This window comes from Ailuropoda melanoleuca, chromosome X (assembly GCF_002007445.2).
Source record: "Ailuropoda melanoleuca isolate Jingjing chromosome X, ASM200744v2, whole genome shotgun sequence".
NCBI classification, from domain to species: Eukaryota; Metazoa; Chordata; class Mammalia; order Carnivora; family Ursidae; genus Ailuropoda; species Ailuropoda melanoleuca.
The window spans coordinates 55658534-55673703 of NC_048238.1; the positions used below are offsets into that span (position 1 = coordinate 55658534).

General features: G+C 36.9%; 1 protein-coding gene across 2 annotated transcripts in view; it reads right to left on the reverse strand.

Moving 5' to 3' along the window:
* ZDHHC15 (zinc finger DHHC-type palmitoyltransferase 15) overlaps positions 1–15170 on the reverse strand; it is a 164061-nt gene that overhangs the window by 84376 nt on the left and 64515 nt on the right. For both annotated transcript variants that reach the window (XM_002929169.4, XM_019809840.2), the window contains exon 3: positions 4323–4417. In XM_002929169.4, the coding sequence (XP_002929215.2) occupies positions 4323–4417 (95 nt within the window). The remainder of the gene's footprint in view (positions 1–4322; positions 4418–15170) is intronic.

Genomic DNA, 15170 nt, shown 5'->3' on the forward strand with positions numbered 1-15170 from the left:
GATATGCTGCTTACAAGTGACTTATTTTAGACCCAAAGACAATTCCAGATTGAAAGTGAGGGTGTGGAGAACCATTTATCATGCTAATGAACATCAAAAGAAAGCTGGAGTAGCCATCCTTATATTGGACAAATTAGATTTTAACCAAAGACTGTAGTAAGAGATGAAGAAGGACACTATATCATAATAAAGGGTCTATCCAACAAAAAGATCTAACAATTGCAAATATTTATGCCCCCAACTTGGGAACAGGCAAGTATATAAGCCAATTAATACCAAAATTAAAGAAACACATTTATAATAATACAATAATAGTAGGGGACATTAACACCCCACTCACAGCAATGGACAGATCATTTAAGCAGCATATCTACAAGGAAACAAGGGCTTTGAATAACACACTGAACCAGATAGACTTCACACATATATTCAGAGCATTTCATCCTAAAGCAACAGAACACAAATTTTTCTTGAGTGTACATGGAACATTCTCTAGAACAGATGACATACTGGGTCACAAATCAAGTCTCAACTGGTACAAAAATTGAGATCATACCCCGCATATTTTCAGACCACAATGCTATGAAACTTGAAGTTAATCACAAGAAGAAATTTCAAAGGACCACAAATACATGGATGTTAAGGAACATCCTACTAAGGAATGAATGGGTCAACCAGGAAATTAAAGAACAATTAAATAATTAAATGGAAGCAAATGAAAATGAAAACGTGACAGTTCAGAACCTTTGGGATGCAGTAATGGTGGTCTTAATAGGAAGTATATAGCAATACAGGTCTTTCTCAAGAAAAGTCTCACATATACAACCTAAGCTTACACTTAAAGGAGCTGGAAAAAGAACTGCAAATAAAGCTAGATCCAGCAGCAGAAGAAAAATACTAAAGATTAGAGCAGAAATCAAAGATATAGAAATAAAAAAAAGGAGAACAGATCAATGAAACCAGGAGCTGGTTCTTTGAAAGAATTAATAACATTGATAAACCCCTAGCCAGACTTATCAAAAGGAAAAGAGAAAGGACCCAGATAAATGAAATCACAAATGAAAGAGGAGAGATCACAATCAACACTGAAGAAATACAAACAAATATAAGAGAATATTATAAGAAATAGAAACAATTATAAGAGAATATTATGAGTAATTATATGCCAACGAATTAGGCAATCTGGAAAATATGGATGCATTCCTAGACACATACAAACTTCCAAACTGAAACAGGAAGAAATAGAAAACCTGAACAGACTCATAACCAGGGAAGAAGTTATATCAGTCATCAAAAATTTCCCAACAAAGAAGAGTCCAGGATTGGATGGCCTCCTAGGAGAATTCTACCAAACATTTAAAGAAGAATTAATACCTATTCATCTGAAATTTTTCAAAAAATAGTAATGAAATAAAAATTCCAAACTATGAGGCCAGCATTACCTTGATTGGAAAAACCAGACAAAGACCCCAACAAAAATAATTACAGACCAATATCCGTGATGAACATGGATGCAAAAATTCTCACCAAGATACTAGCTAATAGGATCCAACAATACATTAAAAGGATAATTCACCATGACCCAGTGGAATTTATTCTTGGGCTGCAGGGGTGGTTCAACATCTGCAAATCAATCATTTGTAATACAACATATTAATAAAAGAAAGGACAAGAACCCCATATGATCCTCTCAATAGATGCAGAAAAACCATTTGACAAAATACAGCATCCTCTCGATAAAAACCGTCCAAAATGTAGGGATAGAGGGAACATACCTCAACATCATAAAGACATATACAAAAGACCCACAGCAAATATCATCCTTAATGGGGAAAAACAGAGAGCTTCACATCCTGCCAGGGATGTCCACTCCGACCACTCTTGTTCAACATAGTCCTGGAAGTTCTAGCCTCAGCAATCAGACAACAAAAAGAAATAGAAGGCATCCAAATCTGCAAAGAAGTCAAACTTTCACTCTTCACAGATGACATGAGAGCCTATCTAAATAATCCTAAAGACTCTACCCAAAAATTGCTAAAACTGATACAGGGATTCAGCAACGTTGCAAGACATAAAATCAACCCACAGAAGTCTGTTGCATTTCTATACACTAACAATGAGACAGCAGACAGAAAAATCAAGGAATCGATCCCGTTTACAATTGCACCAAACCCATTACATACCTAGGAATTAACCTAACCAAAGAGATAAAAGATCTGTACTCTGAAAACTACAGAACACTTATGAAAGAAATTGAGGAAGACACAAAAAAATGGAAAAACATTCCATGCTCATGGGTTGGAAGAATAAATATTGTTAAAATGTGTATGTTACGCAAAGCAATATGCACATCCAGTGTAATACCTACCAAAATACTGCCAGCATTTCTCACACAGCTAGAACGAAGAAACTTAAGATTTGTATGGAACCAGAGAAGACTGAAAATAGCCAAAGGAATGTTGAAAAAGAAAACCAAAGCTGGAGGCATCACAATTCCAGACTTCAGGTTGTATTACAAAGCTGTCATCATCAAGACAGTATGGTACTAGAACAAAACAGACACATAGATCAATGGAACAGAATACAGAACCCAGAAATGGACACTCAACTGTATGGCCAACTAATCTTTGACAAAGCAGGAAAGAACATCCTATGGAAAATAGAGTGTCTTCAACAAATGGTGTAGGGAAAATTGGCCAGCCAAGAAGAATGAGACTGTACTGCTGTCTTACACAACGTCGGCATTACACAAAAATAGACTCAAAATGGATGAAAGACCTAAATGTGAAACAGGAATCCATCAAAATTCTAGGGAACACAGGCAGCAACTTCTTTGACCTTGGCCGCGGCAAATTCTTACTAGACAGGTCTCCAAAGACAAAGGAAACAAAAGCAAAACTAAACTATCGGGATTTCATAAAGATAAAAAGCTTTTGTACAGCCAAGGAAACAATCAATAAAACTAAAGACAACAGACAGAACGGGAGAAGATATTCACAAATGAAATCTCAGATAAAGGGTTAGTATCCAAAATCTATAAAGAAATTATCAAACTAGACACCCAAAAAACAAATAGTCCAGTCAAGAAAAATGAGCAGAAGACATGAACAGATATTTCTCCAAAGAAGACATACAAATGACTATCATGAAAAAATTCTGAACATCATTCGGCATCAGGGAAATACAAATCAAAACCACAATGAGATATCACCTTAGAATGGCTAAAATCAACAACACAAGAAACAACAGATGTTGGTGAAGATGCAGAGAAAGGGGAAATTTCTTACACTGTTGGAGGAATGCACACTGGTGCAGCTACTCTGGAAAACAGTATGGAGGGCCCTCAAAAAGTTAAAAATAGAACTACCCTGCTACCCATCAATTGTACTACTAGGTAATTATCCAAAGGATACAAAAATATTGATTTGAAGGGGCATGTATACCCCAATGTTTATAGCAGTAGTGCCCCCAATAGCCAAAATATGGAAAGAACCCAGATGTCCATTGATAGATGAATGGATAAAGAAGATGTGGTGTGTGTGTGTGTGTATATATATATATATATGTATATATATATATATATATGAATATTACTCAGCCATCAGCCATCATAAAAAATGAAATCTTACCATTTGCAACAATGTGGATGGAACCAGAGGGTATTATGCTAAGGAAAATAAGTCAGTCAGTGTAGGATAAATACCATATGATTTCACTCATATGTGGAATTTAAGAAACAAAACTGATGAAAATAGGGTAAGGTAAGGGAAAAAAAAATAGAGAGAGAGAAAAACCATAAGAGACTCTTAACTATAGGAAACAAACTGAGGGTTGCTGGAGGGGAGGTTGGTGGGGGATGGGGTAATTGGGTGATGGGCCTTAAGGAGGGCACTTGATGTAATGAGCACTGGGTGATATATGCTATTGCTGAATCACTAAATTTTATTCCTGAAGCTAATAATATATTATATTTTAACTAAATAGAATTGAAATAAACATTTAAAAAATAATTATATCACTAATTCAAACAGTGGTTTCTTAGTCTTCAAAGTATTTATGGCCAGTGATTTTGCAATAGACTATCCTTCTATAGACTATCCTACCCTTAATTTATCTTTATCACTAAGAGCCTTTTTAAAGATTACCCTGAAACTCATCTCTCCTCTGTAAATGAAGGCTATTTGCTTCTTTTCTCCTCCTCCTCCTCTTCTTCTTCTTCTTCTTCTTCTTCTTCTTCTTCTTCTTCTTCTTCTTCTTCTTCTTCTTTTTGCATTTTTGCCTTCCTGTCTCTTTAGCCTTTAGGAAGTAACCAGGATTCTTACCTTCTGATTTGGCTGTTGTGGGAGTGTAAATATAGACTTCCAGTAGGTCCAGGTAAAGAACACAAAGATGGCATGGTAGAATATGAGGTAGATAACTGAAATTTAAGAGAAAAAAATCAGTGTTTATACTATCTTTTTTGTCCATTTCTAGAAGTTGAGAAAGATATAAAACTAAACAACAAATTTCTGTTTTGTTTTCTTATTACCAAGTATTTTCTAGTATTATTATAAAATGTTAATTCTTACCTTTTCCCCATGAAGTGACAGAAATGTTACAGTGCCAAATTTTCAGTGAGACCTTCTGGAAGTTGTGTGTTTTAAAAGCTACCATGTGATTCTAAAACTAAAGGGGAAATGTTCTTAATGACAATGTGAGGGAAGCTACCATAGCCACTTATCGTTATCTCTGCCATTGTAGGTACAAAAAGATGATAATGATAGTATTTGCACAACACTATCGAGTTTATAACATGATTTCATAATATTATCTCATTTTATTGTTTCAATAACTTTGTGAGATCGATAATAACAGTTGGTCAACTATTGGGAATAGCTGATTATCCAAAGTGATACAGTTACCATATAATGTATCCAGGTCTTAAACACAGGATTACTGACTATAAATCACAAGTTCTTTTCAGTAGCCTCAAAGACTACATATTCATTTTTTTAAGCAATCTGGATTCATATTTATTGAAGCAAGTAATTAGAGACATCTTTTCCAGCACTAGAAAGCAAGGTTCCACATGACTGCATAATTGCATCTGGTTAGAGTCACATCCCGGGACAAAGGCTGGTAGGGGAAAAATCTGCAGTCCTAATTTTACATTAAAAACTTAGTATAAAGATGACTGAACTTTCACTTACAGCATCAACATTGTTAAGGTCATTATGTACAGAGCAGTCACTTTCAACTTTGTTAAACTAATAAAACATGACAACGTCTTCACATTATATACTTTTGAAATGTGAGTTGTATCTGCGATAGTTGTAAAAGTTGCTTCCACTGCTTATCTTTTTATACTCTTTGCCTCTTGGATAGCTCTTCCGATATCAGAAATTTCACTATTCTCCACAGAGGCCATTATAAGACTGATGGTCATGTTACTGTTTCACTGTGAGTTCTTGTGTGGCAAGGTGTTATTACCTCAATCCATCAGAAAGACTCAAGGGAATGATGACTCAAGACCACATTAATAGGGCTGAGTGCCTTATACATATATGGCTGAATTGAAAAAGCTGTACTCTCTTGGCCCAGTGCTCCTAGTCTTATGGTGCAAGTCCTTTTTTAGGTGCTTCATTTGTGTAATTATGAAATCTCATTTTCAATTTCAAGCAATTTAAATTAAAAAGTAAAATCTACCACACACATATATCTAGGCTCCCACCTCCCCCTCCTAGGGCATTAATACCTGTTTGCTGTTTGATGTGTATCGTTACAGATCTTCTGATTTTTGTGTGTTTCTATGAATATATGAACACAATATAAATATGGAATTTTTGTAATATTTAAAAATTTTTTCATCGTATTTCTTTTGAAAGGTAATGCATTCAAACATTCAAAATTTGAAGGCATAAAATAGTACACAGGGAAAAGTTTCCCTTCCATCCCTGTTCCTCAGCCAACAAGTTTCCTTCCTGGAAGCAACAAATTTTAGTTTCATGACTTCATTCTGTACCCTTTTAAATTTTATACATATAAAAGTACTGAAACTGAATTTTTTTCACACAAATAGTAGTATTCTATATACAGTTTTGTCCCAATTTTTTTTCATTTTTCTATAATTTGGAGATCATTCTATTTAATATAACTTGCAAAGAGTAAGCTTCCTCATTCTCTTTAAAAATATTGCATGGGTTTTCATTGCATCAATGTGCCATAATTTAACCAAAGTGTTTCTGATGAAAATTGTTTTTTCCTCTTCTCTTGCTACTACAAACAATGCTGTAATAAAGAACTTTGCATATATGTCATTGGCACACTTACCTAATCTATAGGGTCAATTCCTTAAAGTGGGATTGCTAGGCCCAAACATAGGCCTTTTGGCAGAGAATGTCAAACTGCCATTAAAAAAAAAGTTTTTTTCTGGTATAGGGGAACCATAACGTTCCACAGGGCCACTCAGATGATATTCAGGACAGGCACGCCCAGGCATTGCAGGGCAGAACCACAAGAGGATCACTCACATGAGGGGAGCATGGGGATCCTGCTCACACTGAACCCACCGACCTCCCACCCACCTATCCACTGATGCCTTCCTCCTGCTGCCCCACCCATGCACGTTTTCACACCTGTTCTGTGGCTGGGCACCAGAAGGTTCCACGTGGCCACTCACTGAGTTGTGGCACCCCGAGTCCTGTGATCAGTGTTGGGGTGGTACAGTGAGCAAGCCTTTGGTTGGAGGGGACCTCGGACATCACCTTCTCCAACACTCATTTCACAGATTCAATTAAGGTACCTAGGTGTGGGGAAGAGGGAATACAGTGGTGGAGTAGGAGGACTCTAAGCTCATTTCAACCCATGAACACAACTAAATAACTATCAAGTCATCATAAATATCCCAGAAATAGACCAGAAGACTGACAGAACAAACTACACAACTATAGGGAGAGAAGATGCCACATCAAGGAAGGTGGTAAGTGTGGAGATGTGGTTTAGGGGAAAAAGGATTGTAGGTGCTGTGGAGGGGAGGGAGATATGGTCATGGAGAAGGGAGAGAGAGATGGAGAGAGGGAGAGAGAGAAGCACACAGGGGGATGCAAAAGGAGGTTTCCCCAAAGCCATTGGGTTGGAAAATGAGAGGGGCTGAATTTCGTGAGTTCATGCAACCAGTAGGGCTTAGGGACACCCGGGTGGCTCAGTCATTTAAGTGTCTGCCTTCAGCTCAGGTCATGATCCCAGGGTCCTGGGATCGAGTTCTACATAGGGCTCCTTGCTCAGCAGGAAGTCTGCTTCTCCTTCTGCCTGAAGCTCCCCCAACTTGTGCTCTCAATATATATATATTGTCAGAGAGAGAGAGAGAGAGAGAGAGAGAGGCAGCCTAGAGCTTTAAAGGTCAGCAGGCTTGACTGGGATAGAGCCTGAAGGACAAGTGCTGCTCTTGGAGAGAAGGCAGGCACACAAACTGGGGGTAGACAGCATGGAAACAATGATCTGAAGAACACCTGGGACACACAAGGGGGAGATTATTTACTCTATTCGGAGCACATCCCTGGGAGAAAGTGTTTGCAAGACCTCTCCCCAGGAACAAAGGAGCTGGGTGGTGGCATTTCCCTCCTCCTCTCCTTGGCATAAACACAAAGCCAGGTACAGAAGCAGTGCAGAACTGACACTGGCTGCCTAACATACTTACACCAAGTCCTTCACCCTTGCACTCTGATGGGACTGCCTTTCTCAGTCACACTTGCCTCAGTCCTAGCAGAATGGGCCCCTTCCCAGAAGACCAGAACAAATTCCTGCCCACACCACCTGTCCCAACCAGAGAGTTCTGCAGGACCTCAGTTCTGGTGGAAGGGGTGTCAGGTTTCATTTCATAACCAGACCAGAGCACATCTAGTTAAAACTCACCACATTCAGACTAGAGACCAAACACTGCCCACAGCAGGAAAGGAGAGCATCTGCAGACCGGCTTGAAGGAAGTGCAGACAAAACACAACAGCAGAGTACAAGCAGCACACACCAGAGACACTCCCTGAATGCCAGGCCCTTTGCACTACATGACCTCCTCTTCATAAGGCCATTACTTTCAGGAGCAGGAGACGTAACTGGCTTTTCTAACACACAGAAGAAGGCAGAGACTTAGACAGAATGCCAAGACAGAGGAAGGTATCCTAAATGAAAGAACAGTATAAGGCCATGGCCAGAGATGTAAGTGAAACAGAAGTAAGTAACATGCCTGATGGAGAATTTAAAGCAACAATCATAAGGATGCTCACTGGGCTTGAAAAAAAGAATAGAAGACATCCGTGAGATCTTTACCACAGAGATCAAAGAGTTAAAAAAGAATCAATCAAAGATGAAGCATACAATAAATGAGATTGGAAACAGGCTTGATACAATGACAGTAGGCTGGAAGAAGTAGAGGAATGATGCAGCATAGAACAATATAATGGAAATAATGAAGCTGAACACAAGATAGGAAGACTTACATAACATGAAAATAGACTTAGGGAATTCAGTGACTCCATCAAACACAATAACATTCATATTATAGGACTCCCAGAAGAAGAAGAGAGAGAAAAGGGGGCAGAAAATTCATTTGAGGAAATAATAGCTGAAAACTTCCCAAATCTGGAGAAGAAACAGATATCCAGATTTAGGAGGCACAAAGAACTCCCATCAAAACCAATAAAAGAAGGCCAACATCAAGACATATTGTAATTAAATTTGCAAAATATAGCAATAAAGAAAAAAATCTTAAAAGCAACAAGACAAAAGAAGCCCTTAACTGACAAGGGAAGACCTTTAAGCCTAGCTGGAGACTTGTGAACAGAAACTTGGAAAGCCAAAAAGGAGTGGCATGATATGTTCAAAGTGCCAAATGGGAAAAATGTGCACCCAAGAATACTCTATCCAGCAAGGCTATCATTCAGAATAGAAGGAGACATAAAGAGTTTCACAAAAAAACCCCTAAAGGAATATGTGACCTTAAATGTGCCCTGAAAGAAATATTAAAAGGGACTCTTTAAGGGCAAAGGAGAAACCAAAAGTGACAAAGACAAGAAAGGATCAGAGAAATCACCAGAATCAATGACAAAACAGGTAATAAAATGGCACTAAATACATATCTACCAATAATTACTTGTAAATGGACTAAATGCTGAATAAAAAGACATAGGGTGTCAGAATAGAAGAAAAAAACAAGACCCATCTATCTGTTGTCTACAAGAGACTCATTGTAGACCTGAAGACACCTGCAGATTTAAAGTGAGAGATAGAGAAACATTTATCATGCAAATGGATGTCAAAAGAAAGCTAGAGTAGCAATAGATATATCAAACAAACCAGACTTTAAAATAGATTGGAAAAAGGGGTGCCTGAGTGGCACAGTGGTTAAGCGTCTGCCTTCAGCTCAGGGTGTGATCCTGGCTTTCTGGGATCGAGCCCCACATCAGGCTTCTCTGCCAGGAGCCTGTTTCTTCCTCTCCCACTTCCCCTGCTTGTGTTCCCTCTCTTGCTGGCTGTCTTTCTCTGTCAAATAAATAAATAAAATCCTTTAAAAAAATAAAATAAAGTAGATTGGAAAAAGAGACAAAAAAGGGCACTATATCATAATAAAGGGAACAATCCAACAAGAAGATCTAACAATTGTAAATATTTATGCACCCATATGAGAGCACCCAAATAAATAAAATAATGAAAACATAAAGGGACTAATTGATTATAATACAAATATAGTGGTGGACTTAACCTCCCAGTTACATCAATGGACAGATCATCTAAACAGGAAATAAAGAAGGAAACAATGGCTTTGAATGGCACACTGGACCAGATGGAGTTAACAGATATATGCAGAACATTCCATCATAAAAGAGCAGAATACACATTCTTTTCAAATGCACATGGGTCATTTTACAGAATAAATCACATACTAGGTCACAAATCAGGTCTCAATAAATACAAAAAGACTGAAGTCATATCATGCACCTTTTCTGACCACAACAGTATGAAACTAGAAGTCAACCACAAGAAAAAATGTGGAAAGACCACAAATACATGGAGATTCAAACAACATGCTACTAAACAATGAATGGGTCAACCAGAAAATCAAAGCAGAAATTTAAAAAATTCATAGGAAAATTAAAACGTGATGGCTCAAAACCTTTGGGATGCAGGAAAAGTGATCGCAAGAGGGACATGAATACCCAAACAGGCCTAACTCAAGATGCAAGAAAAACCTAAAATGAACAACCTAACCTTTCACCTAAAGAAACTAGAAAAAGAACAAAAAAACAAAGCCTAAAGCCAGCAGAAAGAAGGTAAAGAGTAAAGGAGAAATAAATGATAAACAAACAAAAAAACAAACAAAAAACAAAAACAAAAAAAAACCCCAAAACCATAGAATAGATCAATAAAAACAGGATCTGGTTCACTGAAAAAGTTAATAAAACTGATAATCCTCTAAGCTAGACTTATCAAAAAGAAAAGAGAAGGGACTCAAGTAAACAAAATCACAAATGAGAGAGGAGAAAGCATAACTAAGACCAGAGAAATAATTATGTGAATACATTGTACAACCTGGAAGAAATGGATAAATTCCTAAAAATATATAACTACCACAACTGAAACAGGAAGAAATCGAAAACTTGAACATACCAATAACCAGCAAAGATATTGAATCAGTAATCAAAAACCTCCCAACAAACAAAAGTCCAGGGCTACATGGCTTCACAGGCAAATTCTACCAAACATTTAAAGAAGAGTTAATACCTATTCTTCTCAAACTATTTTAAAAAATAGTTTTTTAAATAGGAAGGAAATCTTACAAATTCATTCTATGAAGGCAGCACTATCCTGATACCAAAACCAGGAAAAGACAGTACAAAAGAAGAAAACTACAGGACAATATCTCTGATGAACATACATGCAAACTTCCTCAAGAAAATACTAGTAAACTGAACCCAACAATACATTAAAAAAAATCATTCACCAGAATTAAGTGGAATGTATTCACATGATGCAAGGGTGGTCCAATATTCACAAATCAATCAATGTTATACACCATATTAATAAGAGAAAGGATAAGGGGCACCTAGGTGGCTCAGTTGGTTAAGTTTGGACTCCTGATTTCTGCTCAGGTCAAGATCTCAGGGTTGTGAGACTGAGCTCCACGTTGGGCTAAGCACTCAGCAGAGAGTCTGCTTGGGATTCTCCTCTCCCTCTCCCTCTGCCCCTCCTCCTGCTTGTTCTCTCTCTCTCTAAAATTAAATAAATAAATCTTTAAAAAATAATAAAAGAAACGATAAGAACCATATGATCATTTCAATAGATGCAGAAAATTTTTTAAAGATTTATTTATTTATTTGACAGAGAGAGAGAGAGACAGCGAGAGAGGGCACACAAGCAAGGGGAGTGTGAGAGGGAGAAGCAGGCTTCCCGCCAAGCAGGGAGCCCAGTGTGGGGCTCAATCCCAGGACCCTGGTATCATGACCTGAGCTGAAGGCAGACGCTCAATGGCTGAGCCACCTAGGCGCCCCAGAAATAAAAAATTGACAAAGTACAACATCCATTCATCATAAAAACCCACAACAAAGTAGGTTTACATGGAACATACCTCAACATAATAAAGGCCATCTTATGAAAAACCTACAGCTAACATAACTCAATGGGGAAAGACTAAGAGCTTTCCTGTATGTTCCTCTACATTCAGGAACAACACTAGGATGTCCACTCTCATCACTGTATTTTAACATCATATCTGAAGTCCTAGCCACAGCAATCTGACAACAAAAAGAAATAAAAGGCGTCCAAGTTGGCAAGAAAGAAGTAAAACTTTCACTATTTGCACATGACATGATACTCTATACAGAAAACCTCAAAGACTCCACCAAAAAACTATACTGATATATGATTTCAGTAAAGTCACTGGATACAAAATCAACCTACACAAATCTGTTGCATTTCCATACACCAATAATGAAGCATCAGAGAGAGAAATTAAGGAATCATTCCCATTTACAATTGTACCAAAAACCATAAGATACCTAGGAATAAACCTAACCAAAGAGGTGAAAGACCTGTACCCAGAAAATTATAATGCTGGTGAAAGAAATTGAAGAGGACACAAAGAAATGGAAAGACATTCCATGCCCACGGATCGGAATAAAAAATATTGTTAAAATGCATATGCTACTCAAAGCAATCTACATATTTAATGCAATCCCTACCTAAATACCAATAGCATTTTTCATAGAGCTAGAATAAACCATCCTAAAATTTGTATGGAACCAAAAAAGTCCCCAAATAGCTAAAAGCGACCTTAAAAAAGAAAAGCAAAGCTGGAGGCATCACAATTCCAGACTTCAACTTATATTAGAAGGCTATAGTAATCAAAACAATATGATGGTGACCCAAAAATAGACACATAGATCAATGGAACAGAATAGAAAACCCATAAATGAATCGTAAATATATGGTCAATTACTTTTCAACAAAGCAGGAAAGAATATCTAATGGGAAAAAGACAGTCTCTTCAACAAAAGGTGCTGGGAATACTGGAGAGCATCATGCAAAAGAATGAAAATGGACCACATCATACACAAAAATAAACTCAAAATGGATGAAAGACCTAAATGTGAGATAGGAATCCATCAAAATCCTAGAAGAGAACACAGGCAATAACCTCTTTGACATTGGCCATAGCAACTTCTTCCTAGATATGTCTCCTAAGGCAAGGGAAACAAAAGCAAAAATAAACTATTGGGACTTCATCAAAATAAAAGCTTCTGCACAGTGAAGGAAACAACAAAACTAAAAGGCAACCTAGAGAATGGAAGAAGATATTTGCAAATGGCATATGTACTAAAGGGTTAGTACCCAAAATGTGTAAAAAACTTATAAAACTCGACACCAAAAAATGATTAATCCAATTAGAAAATGGGCAGAAGACATGAATAGGCATTTTTCCAAAGAAGATATCTAGATGGCCAACAGACACATGAAAAGAAGGTCAATATCACTTATCATCAGGGAAACGCAAATCAAAACTATAATGAGATATCACCTCACACTTGTCAGAATGGCTAAAATTAACAACACAATAAACAGCAGGTGTTGGTGAGGATGTGGAGAAAGGGGAATCCTCTTGCATTGTTGGTGTGAATGTAAACTGTTGCAGTCACTGTGGAGAATAGTATGGAGATTCTTCAAATTAAAAAAGAGAACTGTTCTATGATCCAGTTATCACATCACTGGGTATTTACCCACAGAATACAAAAACACTAATTTAAAGGGACACATACATCCCTATGTTTATAGCATCATTATTCATAATAGCCAAATTATGTAAGCAACTCAGGTGTTCATTGATTGATGAATGGATAAAGAAGTGGTATGTATATTTAACGGAATATTATTCAACCATCAAAATGAATGAAATCTTGCCATTTGCAACAACGTGGATGGAACTAGAGGATATTTTGCTAAGCAAAATAAGTCAGAGAAAGACAAATACCACATGATTTCACTCATATGTGGAACTTAAGAAAAAAATCGGATGAACATTTGGTAAACAACACAACGCTAACAAAATATATAGCCTACATGTGTTTATAAACTTGGATTATAGGGGAAGGGAAGAAAGAATAAAACAAGATAAAATCAAAGACGGAGGCAAACCATAAAAGACTCTTAACTATAGGAAACAAACTGAGGGTTGTTGGAAGGGAGGCGGGTGGAGGGATAGGGTAACTGGGTGATGGACATTAAGGAGGGCACTTGATGTAATAATGAGCACTGGGTGTTATATGTAACTGATGAATCACTAAATTCTACCCCCTGAAACTAATAATACACTACATGTTAATTAATTGATTTTAAATAAAAATGAAAATTTAAAAAATTGATTGTGTTATCTTTTTTTGCTGAGAATTTATTATGAATTTATTAAGCATGTTACATGTATTATCTCATTTATTCCTCAAAAACACTATATGTTAACTAATTGATTTTAAATAAAAATAAAAAAATAAAGTTGTTTCTTTGTGTTATCTTTTGCTATGGTTTTGTTTCTTTGATTTTATGAAGTTCATACAGGAAAGATTCCATGTCTAAATTAGATTCCATGTCTAACTCCTGTCTTTCAGTATGGAATGGGATTATGGAAATTTTGGTTGCAAAGAAATTAGGAGAAAATAACTTTATTGTGCTCTTCAAAGGTAATAAATTTCCGCGATTTGGTTCCCTTGAATGTTGCAAACTAAACTTTTATACCTGGTAGTGTTTTAAGGGTATTTATTTCTCTTCCAATGATTGAGATGGGAAGTGTGGGATTTTAAATTGTTCCAGCTAATACTACAAATTAATGACTGGTTTAATCATAAAATTTGAAACAGCTGACTCCCATTCCTGTATTCCAATGTTTCACAGAAGTTCCGAGTACTTTTTTTTTTTTATAGATGGGTAGAAAATGAGGGATCATGAGGTTAAATGACTAAGTCAAAGTCGATTACTGGATTGGTAGATCATGGACTATACAATAGATTTTATAAGAATCTTAGAGAACATACACCTGAAACTAACATAACATTTATGTTAATTGTACTTCAATTTTAAAAGAAAAAAATCACAGAGAACATAGAGATTATCTAGTTTAACCTCCTCATTTTATAGAGAAATAATTGAGTATGTGACTTGATTAGGATTACCTAGCAAAGTTATGGAAGCAATGGAACCAGAATCCAGGCTTCCTCATTCTCAGTCCAAAGCACTTTTCCTTGGAGCAGGTTCCCAAATTTCAGTGTGCATTAAAATCACCTTGGGAGGCTATTAGAATGCAGATCCCCAAGCTCTGCACCAAAGATTCTGAATCAGTAGCCTGAGATGGAGTCCAAGAATCTAGCAACTCCCCCAAGTGATTCTCAGGCAGATGAACCACAGGAAACAGGGCTTTAGGCGTCATTTGGTTGTTCAGCCCACAGTCCAAAGGGGAAGTTCCTCTCCAACATCCCTGGCAGGCAATTTCCACATCTCTGCCACATTTCAACCTGCAGTGAGTATTATCGTATTATGGGTGGGACCCATGATTCTCAATTTTATGTTTCTCCCTATTTATTTGATGTTCCTAAGGTATGATTCCAAACGTGTGGAAATTTATTCTTTTTCTGCCTTAAAAGATGGGAAACATAGGC